Source organism: Nomascus leucogenys, chromosome 24 (genome assembly GCF_006542625.1).
Source record: "Nomascus leucogenys isolate Asia chromosome 24, Asia_NLE_v1, whole genome shotgun sequence".
Taxonomy (NCBI): domain Eukaryota; kingdom Metazoa; phylum Chordata; class Mammalia; order Primates; family Hylobatidae; genus Nomascus; species Nomascus leucogenys.
Window position 1 is genome coordinate 17,159,595 of NC_044404.1, and position 16,496 is coordinate 17,176,090.

General features: G+C 55.6%; 1 protein-coding gene across 9 annotated transcripts in view; it reads right to left on the minus strand.

The window, feature by feature from the left end:
* CROCC (ciliary rootlet coiled-coil, rootletin) overlaps window positions 1-14,058 on the minus strand; it is a 60,255-nt gene extending 46,197 nt beyond the window's left edge. For 4 of the 9 annotated variants that reach the window (XR_004028492.1, XM_030805786.1, XM_030805782.1 and 1 more), the window contains exon 1: window positions 3,056-3,556. Coding sequence is in view for 8 of the 9 variants with exons in the window: in XM_030805786.1 (XP_030661646.1) it covers window positions 3,056-3,292 (237 nt within the window). In the remaining variant the exon portion in view is untranslated. Of the gene's footprint in view, window positions 1-3,055; window positions 3,557-4,715; window positions 4,852-5,434; window positions 5,660-8,092; window positions 8,191-8,473; window positions 8,850-11,964; window positions 11,996-13,993 lie in introns of those variants that run through there. The other 5 variants (XM_030805790.1, XM_030805785.1, XM_030805789.1 and 2 more) reach the window with 5 other exon arrangements.
* Between the last annotated feature and the right edge of the window lie 2,438 nt (window positions 14,059-16,496).

The following is a 16,496-nucleotide window of genomic DNA, read 5'->3' on the forward strand; positions in this document are numbered from 1 at the left end:
CATCTGTGGCTGAAGGTCTATATTGTGGCGCGGGTGTTGGGGCTGCCTGTGTGTATCAGGGCATATGTCTGTGTGTCGGCGGGGCAAATGTACAGCTGCACGTGGGTGGGTCTGAGGAGTGTGCCTGGGCTCCCTGGTATGTGTGATACACACTTTGTGCATCTGGGCATACCTTTGTGGGCCGATTGGTGGCTGTGTTGAACTGTATGCTTTTTCTGTCCGTGTGCACCCATGAGGTGGGAGACAGCATGCTGTGTCATCTGCATATGGGTGTTATGGGTCCACGGTGGTGGGGTGACAGCTCTGTGTCTGTGTGGGGTTGTGTGGCATCTGGCTGTGGGTGCGGGTTACGCTGTGCATATTCTGTGAATTGGAGTGTTTCTGTGTGGCCTGGTTTTAGGGTCTCACTATGTTGTTTGTGGCATGTTTTGTGCATCTGTGTGTCTCTGTGTGGGGCCCAGTGTAGCCCGTGTCGTGTACACACTGCATATCTGTGTGAAGCAGGTGCTGTTTGCCTCTGGGACACAGAGGGGTTCAGGCCGTTGCCAGGTTCTCCTCCCCCTTCTCCAATGCTCAGAACCAGAGCCAGGGCCCTCTCAGCCACACCTCACCCCTTTGCACAAACTTCACCCTGCACAAAACAGCCTTTCAATTTTACTTGCAATTCAAAATGGAAGGAGGCTGCCGCTAAGCCAGAAATGAAAGAAGTTGACTGTCTCCCCTAGCAACCGCTGCCCTCGGACCCGCCATTCAATTTAGTCTTTCCAGGTTGCTATGGACACGAGGGAGCCCAGGGGGGTCTATCCTCCAGAGCCAAGGGAGGCGTGGCCACTCCCTCCTTTCCATTCCCAGCTGTGCCTACACCTGCTTCTCAGGGACAGCAAGAAGGGGGGACCCCCATGGGGGCCCTGAGGTCCTCTCTCTTGGCTGGGAGGTGGCCTCTGGGAGTGCCTCAGTTTCCCTGCAGGACATGCAGTCAACAGGACACAGACCTGACCCTCCTTCTGCTCCCCATGCCAGGGGTGCTGCAGGGTTGGAAAGACCAGAACAATCTCGCTGACTGCCCCCCAACTTAGCCCGCCATGCCAGTGAGGGCCACAGGGGCAGGCACTGCCACCTGTGGCCATGGGGACAAGGGGGTGGCAGAGAGAGAGAATGTTGCCCAACTGCAGAGCCCTGGACCAAGGGTCTCATCCCAGGACCGCCACTGATCTTGGGCCTATCATGCCCCTCTCCAGGACTTACTTTCCCTATCTGTGATAAGGTGATCTGCAGGCTCTGAAGTTCTCTGGGGACCTACCCTCCAGGAAAGGCCTTTGAGGTCATTCCTGTTCCACCCCTGCCTCCAGGTGGGGCCTCACACTCAAACCATGGTGGATAGAGGACAACTGAAGCAGCAGTCTGCGTACCATTTGGGGCTGCCCTAGCCACAGGAGGGAGCTTTCTAGACTAACCCAGACCCCCTGTGCTGCAGTCCCAGCCCCAGCAGCTGTGTCCCAGCAGAGGAGGAACCTGCTACCACCCACCTCTTCCCTTCCCTGCCAACCTGGGAGCAGGGCTAGCTTCAGAAGGTGGCATTTAAGAGGCAGCCCCTGAGGGTGTGGCACTGTGCCATGCATGGGCCAAAAGAAAGGGGTGGCTGGCTCAGGGCCCCATCACCACCCAAAATTCACGACTGGGGCCAGCGTGCCCTACACACCTGCTGCAGACCCTGGGAAAACTAGCTCTCCACTGTCCTGATGCTAGGGGCCACTGCGGGCCACCTACCCTGCTCCTCTACAAGTCCCAACTAGTCGGGGGTTTGTCCAGCCAGGCAAATCCCAGGACACGGGCACACCCCACAGTCATACACAGGAACACACACCCTCCTGCCAATGCAGGCTCCAGCCTGGACAAGTCCAGCTCAGGGGTCCCATGACAACCCTAGCTCTACCACTACCACACAGGGGACCCTGGGCCAGCCCCTGCCTCTCTGGGTCCCTTCCAACTTTGTGGGGGCCAGCTGTGCCCTGAAATCCCTAGCCCAGTGTCTCTTCCCATACGTAGGAAACAAAACTTCAGAACCTTGTTTCTAGACTGGGTTAGTCTAGAAACCAAACAGAGCCCTGGGCTGGGAGCTGGAAGACCTGGTGTTTAACCTTAACTGGCTGTGTGCCCCCTCTGTTTTCTCCTCTGTTAAATGGGCATCATAATGGTCCCGAACTTGGTGTATTAAATGTGAAACACTCAGCATGTGCCTGGCACATAGTAGGCACTCAATAAGCAGTAGCTACTGTTAATATGTTATTGCCACCTGCATGCCTCCCATCTGCACACATACACTCTGTCCCAGCTGCAACTCCCTTACCAATCTTCAGCCACCACCAACTTCCTAGGGTCACCTCCCCGTCACCTGGAGGCCCAAAGCCGACAGCGCATCAAAAGGATCCCGCACCCCTGGCACCGGCTCACACCCAGCTCCCGCCCCACGCCCTGGGACCCCCACAAGCCTGCAGCACAGGTGATGTGAATCCTGCCTGGACATGAAGACAGGCCTGCTTCTCCTTCTTTCCCTGCCTGGAACCCATTCCAATAGGCAGTGGTGGCAGGTCTTGTGGCTGCCCCAGATGGCCTGCAGAACACCACGGGTGCCCACACCAGCCTCGAGCCAGCATCCAGCCACCGCCTCACCCCAAAGCCCGTGGCAATGGTAGCACAGGGAGATGCCCAGAAACTCAAGGGGCAGGAATCTCTAGGGATCTCGTTCTCTGTGTCCCACACCCCTAACAGGCCTGGGACAGATGGGAACAAAATACTCCTGGTGCCAGGCACTTTATTCTATTATCTCCTTGATTCCTACAATTCCACGTCCCATTACAATTCCCACTACAGAAAACAGGCTTGAAGAGTGTAGTGATTTGCTCAACGCCACTCAAGGAGGCAGAGCCTCAATCCAAGCCCAGGCCAACCTGACTCCAGGGCCCATCTTTTGCCCCATGTGTGGGCGTGGTCTAGATGCCTCCCTGCCCTCGAACGAGGGGAGCCTGGCCTAGCCCACCACCTGGGCAGCACCCACCCTCTCGCTGACCGCGTTGTACTTAATGGCGAGCTCATCGCGCTCGGCACGGCTCTGGGCCAGCAGGTCCTCCACGCGGGACAGCTCCTGCTGCAGCAGCTGGTTCTCCTCCTGCAGCGACAGCAGCGATGCCATCTCCGTGGCCGGCAGCAGGACTGGCAAAGGACAGTGGGCACATGGTTGGCTTCTGGGTCCAGTGGGACATCCTCCCCCCAACAGGGAGGGCAAGAAAAGCATCCAGGCCCCTGGGAGGAGTCCAGGTGGGAATGGCTGCAGCACCAGGCCTGCAAACAGAGCTGAGAACAGGGAGGAAGGCAAGGAGGGGAAACAAAGCTGGACGTAAAGTGAACACAGCTCCAGCTAAAGTATGGCCCAGCAGGTTTGGGAGGTGCAGGAGAGAGGCTCAGTCTAGGAGCCAGGAGACCCCTGAGTTCTTGCTCCCTCCTTTTCTTCTTCTCCAGGGCCTCAGTTTTACTTATCTGTAAAATGGGTGGGGCGGGCACAGACTCATGCCTGTAATCCCAGCACTTTGGGAGGTGAGATAGGAGGATCACCTGAGGTCAGGAGTTTGAGACTAGCCTGGCCAACACGGCGAAGCCCTGTCTCTACTAAAAATACAAAAATTAGCGGGGCATGGTGGTGTATGCCTGTAGTCCCAGCTACTTGGGAGGCTGAGACAGGAGAATCACTTGAACCGGGGAGGTGGAGGTTGCAGTGAGCTGAGATTGCGCCACTGCACTCCAGCCTGGGCAACACAGCGAGACTCTGTCTCAAAAAAAAAAAAAAAGCTAGAATAGTAACCAGATCTTCCCAGACAACCATCAAAGCCTCACTCAAGAGAAGGGCTTCATGGAACTTTAAAGGCTAGGGCTCAAGATAGCATAGGTCAGGTTGTGAGGAGAAGGAGAAAGAGAGAAGAGGGAAAGAAAGGCCAGCGGGAGAAGCAGGGCTGTCCACCTACTGTGGGTTCCCCTTCTACCCTGGGAGAACTGGACATACGCCCCAGGTGTCAGGGTGAGGGCCCTCTGAGTCTCTCCCTGTCTGGGGCTCCAGGGCGCCAACATCCCTGGCGCTCCCAAGGAGGGGGCCCGTCTGTAGCTTGGTAGTTGAACAGAGACAATGGTTAGAGCACCAAAACGCCATCACGGAGAGCTGACAGCACACCAGCTGCAACTGAGTGTGCCCTTCCCAGACCCTCAAGCCACATAACAACACCGTGTGTGCCACCCACTGAGAGGAGCAGGGACCATCCGCCTTCCTGCCCACATGGGAAACGGATGGACAGCACCATCCTCTCAGACTTCTACAAAACCCTGGTCTGAGCTGAGCTGCCCTCTTCCTGTATCTTGGGTTCAGCCAGCTCACACCTTCCCCGGGTGGGAATACGGGATTTGGAGTTCACATCTCTGCAGCAGGCTACAGGCAAGCATGGAGGGGATGCTCGGCCCTTCCTTCCAGTTGCACCACATGCGGAATAAGTCTGGGCAATTACATCCCTGAGCCTCTGTTTCCTCATCTGTAAAATGGGTTCTTCTGTCATAAGGTTGTGCCTGCCCCACAGCGAGTTACAATCACGATCATCATGGTGACTGCTCAGGAAAGGGACATGCGAAGAGGTAAAATGGTGGTGTCTGTGGAGGGGAGCGGATGGGGGTGGCACCTGGGCTCTCAGGCCGGGAGAGGTTGCGGGTGACAATCTCCCTGATGCGGGCAGGCAGGCTGGTGATCTGAGCGTCCTGGGCCAGGTCCCGCACACCCAAGCCTTTCTCCTGGCACAGGACGCTGCTCTCCAGTGTCTGTGGGAAAAGTGAGAGGGTCTTCAGGGGACCTGGGACCCGGGGCTCCCTGGCCTCGTGGGGAGAGCCACAAAGTCCTACTGCCCAAGATACGGGTCCCCAGGAGCCCCCTCAAGATGGAGTGAAGCCTGAGAGTTAGAATCCAAAAAATCCCCATGGGAGGAGCCTCTTGTGTGCTCCTTGCCCCTGGAAGAAGGCCCAGGGCGAGAGATGAGAACCAACCCCCACGGGCAACTCCCAAACCCCACTGGAGGCAGTCCATTGTTGGGGGCTCCAATCTGGCTCTGACCCTAGATGGATGAGGATCTGGCTATCCCAGAGGTCCCCCAAGCCCTAAAATCTGGCAGTAGGGACCCTCTTCTCCCAACGCAGGGCACTGGGACGAGGGAGCCACAGCAGGTGCACCTTGTGTGTACCTCTGCCCCCCATCTTGCCAGGAACTGCAAGGGGGGGTCCCTGTATACACCACCACCACAACACCTCTCCCACCCCTTGACCCCCAAGATGCACACACCTCTCACCATTCCTGCTAAGTCCACGCTACCCCGCCCCAGACAGGGTGGGCACAGCCCCCAGGACCCACCTGGATAACCGTCTCTAGTGTCAGCTCCACCTCCTGTGCCCCCGCCAGCCCCAAGCTCATGGGGGGGAGGCTGTGGGCACGCCTCCAGCCCCCTTCTCCAGGACCCCAAGACTAGCTCAGTCAGCACGCGCCACAGCCAGGATGCTGTGCTGAGCACCAGGCAGATTAAGCTTAAATCCGGCGGCGCCCCCATGTGACCACCGCGGTGGGAGGAGCGGGATGTGGGCTGAGGGGGGAGGGGATGGGAAAAGACAGGAGAGGAGGGAAGCAGAGGCAGGGAGCCAAAGGAAGAGGAAGGATGAAGAGAGGGGAGAAGGGAGAGAAAAGGAGGTAGGAGAGAGAAGAGGGAATGGGAGGAGGAAACGAGGGGAGACATCTGGAGGTCAGGACCTCACACATTCTTCACCCTGCGTAGGTTGCTGGGTCCTAGAGCCCTCCAAGCCCAGGGGGTGGGGTCAGTAGCCATGTGGCGGGAAAGGCCAGAGTCCTAAGTATTCGGGATCATCTTTGCTGGCCCAGAACGGGGGTCACATGGTTAGATAAGAATGAGAGGATTTACAGCATGTTGGGAGTACGTTTCCGCACAACAGGTGTAGGGCAAAGAATGCAGGCTAAAGATCACCCAAACCAGGTTAGGCACTTAGTTGGGCATGAGCGGTCCAGCCTGGACTGATGAACACTTATGCAACACCTGCGGCATTCCTAGGTCTGACCTAGACACAGTGGTAGAGCCGCGAACTACAAATGCCCCAGCCTTGCCCTTCAGGCACTTATTGGGAAGCTTCTGGCCCCTTCACACCCACCTCAGCCCCCACTAGCTGGGTGCACCAGGGACACTGACTTTGCCTTTCTGAGACTCAGTGTCCTCTTATTTAAGATGTGATAATATTGGTACTCACCTCACGGGGCCGTCTGGGGATGAAACAGAATATCATGTGTGCATAACCAGCACATGACACGGTGCCGGGGGTTTCACATGGTCAACACTCAAGAAATACTCATTTCATTCATTTGAAAATCCAGAACGCACAGTCCCAGCCAGGTGCGGGCACTCAGGCCTGTAATCTCGGCATTTTGGGAGGACAAAGCGGGTGGATCACCTGAGGTCAGGAGTTTGAGACCAGCCTGACCAATACGGTGAAACCCTGTCTCTACCAAAAATACAAAAATTTGCCAGGCGTGGTGGTGCATGCCTGTAATCCCAGTTACTTGGGAGGCAGAGGCAAGAGAATTGATTGAACCCGGGAGGCAGAGGTTGCAGTGAGCCGAGATGCGCCATTGCACTCCAGCCTGGGCAACAAGAGTGAAACTTCGTCTCAAAAAAAAAAAAAAAAAGGCACAGTCCCTATATCTCAGGGCCCTGAGACCCAGAGGTCACCCACCACCTCCCATTGTTCTTTCCCTGGGACAAGGAGGCTATGTGCTATAGTGGTTAGACGCACAGCTCTGGAGTCAGTATCAGGTCTGAGGTTGCATCTGAGACCCAGCTCTGTCACTTGCAACTATGGTGTTCAAGACAGTGTGACCTTGAATAGGTTACCTCCCGGAGCCTCAGTTTTCTCATCTCTAAAAGGGGACTAGACCAGGCCGGGTGTGGTGGCTCAAGCCTCTAATTCCAGCACTTTGGGAGGCTGAGGCAGGCAGATCACTTGAGGTCAGGAGTTTGAGACCAGCCTGGCCAACATAGTGAAACCCCATCTTTACTAAAAATACAAAAATTAGCCTGTAATCCCAGCACTTTGGGAGGCTGAGGCGGGCGGATCAGGAGGTCAAGAGATTAAGATCATCCTGGCCAACATGGTGAAACCCCGTCTCTATTAAAAATACAAAAATTAGCTAGGCATGGTAGTGCGCGCCTGTGGTCCCAGCTACTTGTGAGGCTGAGTCAGGAGAATCGCTTGAACCTGGGAGGCAGAGGTTGCAGTGAGCTGAGATCATGCCACTGCACTCCAGCCTGGTGACAGAGTAAGACTCCGTCTCGGCTGGGCGCGGTGGCTCACGCTTGTAATCCCAGCACTTTGGGAGGCCGAGGCGGGCGGATCACAAGGTCAGGAGATCGAGACCACGGTGAAACCCCGTCTCTACTAAAAATATAAAAAAAAAAAAAATTAGCCGGGCGTGGTGGCGGGCGCCTGTAGTCCCAGCCGCTCGGAGAGGCTGAGGCAGGAGAATGGCGTGAACCTGGGAGGCGGAGCTTGCTGTGAGCCAAGATTGCGCCACTGCACTCCAGCCTGGGCGACAGAGCGAGACTCCGTCTCAAAAAAAAAAAAAAAAAAAAAGACTCCGTCTCAAAAATATAAATAAATAAATAAATATAAAAAAAATAAGCCGGGGTATGGTGGCATGTGCATGTAATCCCAGCTACTCAGGAGGCTGAGGCAGGGGAATCACTTGAACTGGGGAGGAGGAGGTTGCAGTGAGCCAAGATTGTGCCACAGCACTCCAGCCTGGGTGACAGGGCGAGTCTGTCTCAAAAAAATAAAATAAAATAAAATGAGACTAGACCGAGTGTGGTGATTCAGGTCTGTAATCTCAGCACTTTGGGAGGCCAAGATGGGAGAATCATTTGAGCCCAGGAGTTTGAGACCAGCCTGGGCAACGTAGCAAGACTCTGTCCTACCAAAAACAACAAAAAAAAATGAGACTAATACTACCTACCACACCCGGCAGGTGGTGAGCCATTAGCCAATGGTGGCCGCTGTTCCTATTGTCATTAGCATCACGTGTCTGGGCTCCTGCCCTTAGAGTTGTAAGCCCTGAAAAAGGACAGGAATTGCTCACTCGAGGAGCTCGGCTTTTAAGACGCAAGTCTCCCAAAGTTCCCGGCCAAATAAAGCTCCTTCCTTCTTTAACCTGGTATCTGAGTAGTTTTGCCTGCGGCTCGTCCTGCTACACTGCTATGTCTCAGCCCTCCACCCCTGGGTGCCTGCTGCTCCATGCTGTGCCCCAAAGGGGGCATATTCACATTATCTCATTAAATCCTTACTTCAACCCATTTCCAGATGAGAAAACTGAGGTTCAGAGAGATTGGGCTCTCACCTATTCAAGGCGACATGCTTCAGGGAAGTGGTGAGTCCAAAGCACATTCCACTTAGACCAGCAGCCTCCCAATGAGTGACTGAAGGGCAAGGCCGAGGCATTTGCGCTTTGAGGCTCTACTTCTGTATCTAGGTCAGACCCAGAATGCCACAGTGCTGTATAAATGCTCATCAGTCCAGGTTGGACCGCTCACGCCCAACTAAGGAACCTGCCCTGCAAATGGAAAACCAAGAAACAGGACCGAAAAGATAAATGTTGCCTAGTTGCAATGGCAAGCAAGCCAGATTTGGGCAAAACTAAACCAGCCACTGGCCAGGTGCGGTGGCTCACGCCTGTAATCCCAACACTGGGATGCCGAGGCAGGTGGATCGTTTGAGGTCAGGAATTCTAGACCAGCCTGGCCAACGTGGTGAAACCCCGTCTCTACTAAAAATACAGAAATTAGCTGGGCATGGTGGTGGGTGCCTATAGTCCCAGCTACTCGGGAGGCTGAGGCACAAGAATCACTTGAAACTGGGAGGGAAAGGTTGCAGTGAGCTGAGATCGCACCACTGCACTCCAGCCTGAGTGACAGAGAGAGACTCTGTCTCGAAAAAAAAAAAAAAAAAAAAACCTAAACCGGCCAGCAGATAGAGCTGCCACTACAACCCCCAGGGACACCCACTCTTCTACCTCTAGGCAGCCTCCAAAAAATCCCCTCTACAGGCTACACACCTGCCCACCAGAGCAGGGGGGAAGCCACAAATACCCCTGGACCAGCATGTCCAGCCCTGCATGCCCAGCTCAGCAGAGGGGACCCCAGATGTCCTTCAGGGACTGAACTGAATTATTCTGTGCCTTCTCCTGACCACGGCCCTAAGGGTTGGAGGAAGGGGACAGGATGTCAGCCCCTGGCACCAGGTGACACCCACCCTTGGCTCCATCAAAGTTCTCCCCCAGAGTCCTGCTGGGTTCTGTGGGTCCCAGGAAGTCATATCTGAACCCCGTGTGTGTGTCCACTGCTTCCACCCAATTCTCCAAAAAAAAAATAACTGAATTCCTCTTAGAAATCTGGATGCTAACAGCTTCAGCATCTGGCCACCTGGACTCCTGTATTGGCTCACCAGCCCCTCACCAGCTGTGTGACCCTGCACCAGTGTCTTTACTTCTCTGAGCCTCAGTTTCCTCATCTGCAAAATGGGATAATAATGGTGCCTGATTCTAGCATGAACATTAAATAAAATACCCCGTGCTAAGCTATATGCCTGGATATGGTGTGGCAGGAACTGCAATGTGCTCACCACAAAGCATTTCCGATTCCTCTTAGGAATATGGCTAAAAGCTATTTCCCATACGGCCATGTGGTCAAGTTCTGGTCCATAGAATTAAGACAGAAAGAAAGTGTGCCACTTTAGGTTTGGCCCATAAAATTATTTCTCTCCTTCCTGGTCCATCAGCTAGAAGGAAATAACTCCAAGGTCCTAGGGGATGCCGGAACCACAAGACAGAAGGGATCTCGGTCCCTGGGTCACCACATAGAAAGCCACCTGCCAGACACCCAACAGGACTTTTCATAAATGAGAAATAAACTTCTATTGTGCTAAGCCTCTGAGGATTCAGGGTTTCACTATCACATTAGCTAGTGTTACCTTAATTACTACCTGCAGTTCAACAGCGGGTAAGTGTTGGCTATTATTACTGTTATCATTACTATGATGAGTATTATTGGCTCTTTCTAGTACCCAAGCTAGAACCCTGTGCCTTGTTCTAGATGCTGAGCCATTATTTGGTGACCAAATACAGAGGAGACACCCTTTGTACCCTTCCCTCCCCACTACCGCCCTCCAAACCTGCCTTTTGCCAGGGCTAGCGGCAGGAACTAGCCAAAAAGCCCCTCAAAGATTACTCATTTCAAACATAGCAGCGGCTCTTATCCACTTACCCCTTCTCTATCCTCCTGCTGCTGACTAGAAATTATGACAAAAATATTGAACCAACCACAAGCCAGACCCTGTGCCCAAAACGTTACATCTGTCCCTTACCTGCTTTAACACTCCCGGCACCACCCTACTCACTTTACAGATGACAGCACGAAGTCTCAGCGAAGTTAAATAATTGGCTCCAATGCACCCAGTCACAAAGATCTCAAGTCACAGCCGCCACCTAGGTGTGCCTGATTCCAAAGGGTTTTTGTTTTGTTTGTTTGTTTTGTTTTGTTTTGTTTTTGAGATGGAGTCTCGCTCTGTCACCCAGTCTGGAGTGCAATGGCACTATCTCGGCTCACTGCAACCTCCGCCTCCTGGGCTCAAGCAATTCTCCTGCCTCAGCCTCCTGAGTAGCTGGGATTACAGGTATGCGCCACCGTGCCCAGCTCATTTTTGTATTTTTTAGTAGAGATGGGGTTTCACCATGTTGGCCAGGCTGGTCTCAAACTCCTGACCTCAAGTGATCTACCCACCTCGGCCTCTCAAAGTGCTGGGATTATAGGCATGAGCCACCGCACCCAGCCCAGAGTTTTAAATAATAACAGCAAGCCGGGTGCAGTGACTCACACCTGTGATCCCAACACTTTGGGAGGCCGAGGTAGGAGGACTGCTTGAGCCCAGGAGTTTGAGACCAGCCCTGGCAACACAGTGAGACTCCATCTCTGCCAAAAAAATACAAAAAATTGGCCTGGCATGGTGGCATGCACCTCCTGTAGTCCCAGTTCCTTGAGAGGCTGAGGCAGGAGGATTGCTTGAGCCTGGAAGGTTGAGGCTGCAATGAGCTGTGGTTGTGTCACTGCACTCTAGCCTGGGTGACAGAGCAAGACTCTGTCTCAAATAAACAAAAACAGTAACAGCAATGACTGCCATCCTGCAGCGCCTGCTGTGTGCCTGGCACCACCCCAGGACGCCGATGTGTATTATATAAGCCACTGCCTGGACTGCTGAGATGGTTCCCCAAGGGTCTCTCTGCTTCCCTGCTCATCCCCTCACCCACTCAAGTTTCACACAGTAAAGGTCATACCCCTCCCCTACCCAAGGCCCTCTACTAGCCCTTACCGCACCTAAAATGAAGTTCAAAGTCCTTCCATGGCCCACAGGGCCCACCAGATCTGACCCCACTCCACTTCTCCCACCTCATCTCTTCTCTTCCCCTTGCTCATGGCCTTTTTTTTTTTTTTTTTTTTTTTTTTGAGGCAGAGTCTTGCTGTGTTGCCCAGGCCTCAGCTGGAGTGCAGTGGTGCACGATCTCAGCTCACTGCAACCTGCCCCTCCTGGGTTCAAGCAATTCTCCTACCTCAGCCTCCCGAGTAGCCGGGATTACAGTCATGCACCACCACACCCAGCTAATTTTTGTATTTTTAGTAGAGATGAGGTTTCACCATACTGGCCAGGCTGGTCTTACACTCCTGACCTCAAGTGATCCACCCACCTTGGCTTCCCAAAGTGCTGGGATTACAGGCGTGAGCCACCACACCCGGCTGCTCATGGCCTTCTTGATTCCTCACACACCAGGCATGCACCCACCTCTGGGCCTTTGCCCTGCCATTTTCTCTGCGTGGGACGCACTTCCCCCTTCTTTTGCACAGCTGACTCCCGCTTGTTGGCCAGATTTTGGCTCAAAAATACCACCTTCTGAGGGAGCTACCCCTGACTCTCAGCTAAAGAGGTCCCTCCAGTGGCTGTTCCATTTTCTAAAACATGTATGTTGTCTGTCTCCTTTTTTTTTTAGTTTGAGACAAGGTCTTGCTCTGTTGTCAGGCTGGAGTGCAGTGGCAAAATCATGGCTCACTGCAGCCTTGACCTCCTGGGCTTAAGGGATCCTCCCACCTCAGCTTCCTGAGTAGCTGGGACCACAGGTGTGTGCCACCATGTCTGGCTAATTTTTTACTTGTTGTAGAGATGAGATGTTGCCCAGGCTAGTCTCCAACTCCTGGGCTGAAGCGGTCCTCCCACCTCAGCCTCCCAAAGTGCCAGGTTGGCTTTACTGCCACTTCCACAGTGCATGGGCTAAGGCCAAAGCTCCATGAAGAGCTGCTGAATGAATTAATGAATGCTAACAGCCAAGTAATAACATAGGATGCTAAATGGAAAAAGAAATGATTCCAGCCAGGCGCGGTGGCTCACGCTTGTAATCCCAGCACTTTGGGAGGCCGAGGCGGGCGGATCACGAGGTCAGGAGATTGAGACCACGGTGAAACCCTGGCTCCACTAAAAATACAAAAAAATTAGCCGGGCGTGGTGGCGGGCGCCTGTAGTCCCAGCTACTCGGAGAGGCTGAGGCAGGAGAATGGCGTGAACCCGGGAGGTGGAGCTTGCAGTGAGCCGAGATGGCGCCACTGCACTCCAGCCTGGGCGACAGAGCAAGACTCCGTCTCAAAAAAAAAAAAAAAAAAAAGAAAGAAATTATTCCCCTTGGCTCTGGCTGGGGTCATGTTGGGCCACAGATGGTTGTCAGCCACAGACGGGGATCACGGAAGGACACCAGCGAACACATATCCAGCTAGCATCTGCCGCATCCCAGAAGTTCAGGGTGAAAACCAGGCAGTGACCCCCACAGGGGCCACTTGGGTGGAAAGCGCTGAGAGAAAGACTGGGGAGGGGAGGGTTAAGTCAGGGAAATGTGCGCGGGTGCGGAGCCTCGAGATCCACGGGTTGACTCCTGGAGTCTTGCCTGAACCTCGCTGTCCTCTGCTCCCGCCACAAGATCTGTTTACTAAGCACCTGCTGTGAGCCCAGCGAAAGAAAACAGAAATCTCTGTTTTCTGGCGTAAACAGACAGATGGCACCCTGAAGGCCCCCTCCCCAGGGTCCCCATTCCCCAGTCAATCGTCTTCCCGAGGGAGCTGTGACCTGGTCACCAGAGGGGCACACATCCGCCCCAGCACGGTCGTTAGGCTTAAGTCTGTAAAAATCAGGAGGGAGCTCGTTCAAAATGCTCACTCCAGAGACGCTGCCGGGCACAGGGGCCTGAGGCCCCATGGTGAGAGGCGCAAGGGGTGCAGGGCCCTATCCCCGCACAGCATCCGGCGGCCCTGCCTCCGTGGCCAGCCCAACTACGCGCTCCGGGCCTCAGTTTCCCCATCCGCACAATGGAGATGCTTCCGACTCGGCAGGGCTGCAATGAAGACGAAACCGGGTCCCACACGAGGAGGGCAGTGCAGGGCGGGGCCCGCACGCAGAAGCTGCAGAGGGCATCTGCGGGGGGCAGAGGCCGCCGCGAGGACCTCCCACGGCCGCCCGCGGAGCGAGGGGACCCCGGCAGGCGGAGGGACGGCTGCGCCCTGCAGGCCGCTGCGCCCGGGCAGGCCCAGGTCTCCTGTCGTGCCCACGGCCCGCGACAATCCGGGCAGGATGGGCGGCAGGACGCGGCGGGGCATCCGCGGAGCCCGTTGGGAACGCTCTCCTGGCTTCCGGCGCCGGGCCGCGGCGGTCGCGGAACTCACTGCACCGCCAGCCCCGGGACGTGGCTCCAGCCCGCCCCCGGCGCGCGGCCTCCTCCGCCGGGAGCGCGTCTGTACCGCCCCCGCGCACGCGCGCGCCCGGGGCCTCCTACCTTCGCGCGCCTTCGCCGCAGCCGTCGCCGCAGCCGCCGCCGCCGCCGAGGCCGAGAGGGCCGGAACGAGCGGGGCGGGGAAAACTGGGGGCGGAGCCTGCGCTGCGCAGGAGAGGGGCGGAGGCTGGGGCGGAGGCTGGGGCGGGGGCGGGGCCGGGGAGGGGGCGGGGCCGGGCGCCGAGGGCAACCCGTCTGCAGCGCTTACATGGGCCGCCCTGGGCGGACACGCCTCGTGCGCCCTCCCTCTTGCCGCCTGGCACCGCCCGGCAAGCCAGGCGCCTCCTACACGCACGAACGTGGATACCAGGCGAAGGAAGCACGACCCCCAAGGCCTCGCAGTTGCAAAGTCGCAGCGCAGGATCGAAACCCCGACCCGGCTGCAGAGTCCCCCTGCGGTCTGGCCGGGCCTTAAAGGCCTGAAACTCCTGAGCGCTGACCCATCGTCCAGCCAGACAGAGGGACGTTTCATGCCAGCCCCGTCACAGCCCCCAGCGACGATCCCGAGGCTTCGGTGATTTGACCTGTCGGAGAGAATGCCTTTATTTTCCTGACTGACGTGCAGCCCTGGGGAAGGCACTCTGGCCTCAGTTTGTTCGCGAGACTCAACCAGGCGGCGCGCCTGTCTTGTGTCCTTTCCACTGTGACAGTATGTTCGTTCCACCCTCTCACTGGACTTGGACTTCCTTCTGTTATTGAAGGCATTGGATGAAATCATGCTTTTTTTTTTTTTTTTTTTTTTTTTTTAGGGAGTCTTGCTCTATTGCCCAGGCTGGAGTGCAGTGGCATGATCTCGGCTATATGCAACCTCTGCCTCAGCCTCCTAAGTAGCTGGGACTACAGGCACCCGCCGCCATGCTCGACTAAGTTTTGTATTTTTAGTAGAGACGGGGTTTCACCATATTGGCCAGGCTGGTCTCAAACTGCTGACCTCGCGATCCACCCGCCTCAGCTTCCCGAAGTACTGGGATTACAGGCGTGAGCCACCGCACCTGGCCAAGATCATTCATTTTCAAAGGGAGAGGCAGCTCTGAATCTCCAGGGCTAAGAGAGGGATGTGTTTGGTTTGAAAAAGCATGTTTAAGTTAATGATTTTGTGCTTTCTCCAAACACAGTACCCAGGGAGAACGGCCAGCAGGCCCGCGGCTGATGGTTGCTTCTGTGTTTCCTGCGTGGTAGGAGGGAAGAAGTGGAAGTTTCATCTTCGTCAAAGAGGAACCTGTTTGTGACATCTGAAACACTGCACTAAAGGCTGCTAGTGTTCCCTTCGGGCTCTGAAACCCGGCCCAGTGCAAGCAAGACTGTGGCCTGGACCAGGGCTGAGAGCTTTTGGTCAGGAGAGATTCGGGCCATTCCCTGGAGTTTGGGGTGGAAGGGTGATGTTACCAAGATTGGAAGGAAGGGCACAGTTTCCCTGAGGTGTCCCTGGCCCAATTGTAGGAGGGCTGACTGACATCTGCCAGTATACACAGCCGGCCCCTGGATGCCCAGCATGGCCCAGGTCTGTGTGACCCTGTCTGGAGTCCCCAGACTTGCTATGTCCCTACCTAGGCCCTGGTGGGCTCATGACCTCACCAGTCCAGTTCTGATGCTGCCTGTCCCTGTGAAGCCCACTCCAGTGTTCATATCACCAGGGCTGGGCTCAGGCCTGTGTCCTTGCCCCTCTCTCCAGGGGACCTTGGGTCTCCCTTGGTGACAGTACCTGCACCCTGCGGGCAGCCTGCGCTGGCTGTGAACCACACTGCCGGCTGCTTCCTCTTCTATGTTCCCGCTCTGTCCACAGTCCCCTCTGAACACTCCCGTGAAGCAGGTTCTAGGATCATCTCCATTTTACAGAAGGGGAGATTGAGGATCAGAGACATGCAGTCACTTGCCCAAGGACACACAGCATGAAGTTCAATGGCTTCCAATCCCATGCTCTTTCCTCTACACCATGCTGCCTCACTTGAGGTTTTAACAGGGGGACAGCAAACACAGCTCCTCCCCCCATGACCCTCTCACTCCCAAAGCCCACAGGACCCTGCCGCAGGGAGGCACATACTTACCTCCTTGGGGGGGGGCCTCCAGCTCCCCTCTCTGTGAAGAGCCTATGTTCCCTGCTGTGCTGAGTCCTTTCTGCTCAGCTCAGCCTGACCGGGCTGCGGTCATTTGAATCCCCAGTGCTGCCGCCCACTGGTCACCCTGTTGTGTCACCAGGTGGTGACTGGCCCAGTGACCCCCAGGACCACTTGCCAGAAAAGAATCATGCAAGGTGCTCACCTGCTCACTGCAGAGGGCTCTAAATCCGCAACTCAGGTAACAGGGAAACAAGTAACTGATTGGAGTTACCACCCTCAGGTTGCTAAGGCCAAGTGCCTGCCAAATCCAGCAGCTCGGCTGGGGTGGACTCTGCCCACCATCAGCAAAACCACATTCACCAGGAGGCTTAGAGGACAGTGCTCTGGTTAACGGGATTTGCTGGGCATCTGAAGGCTAACTTGCAGAGTCTGTCATGCCAGACTTTAAT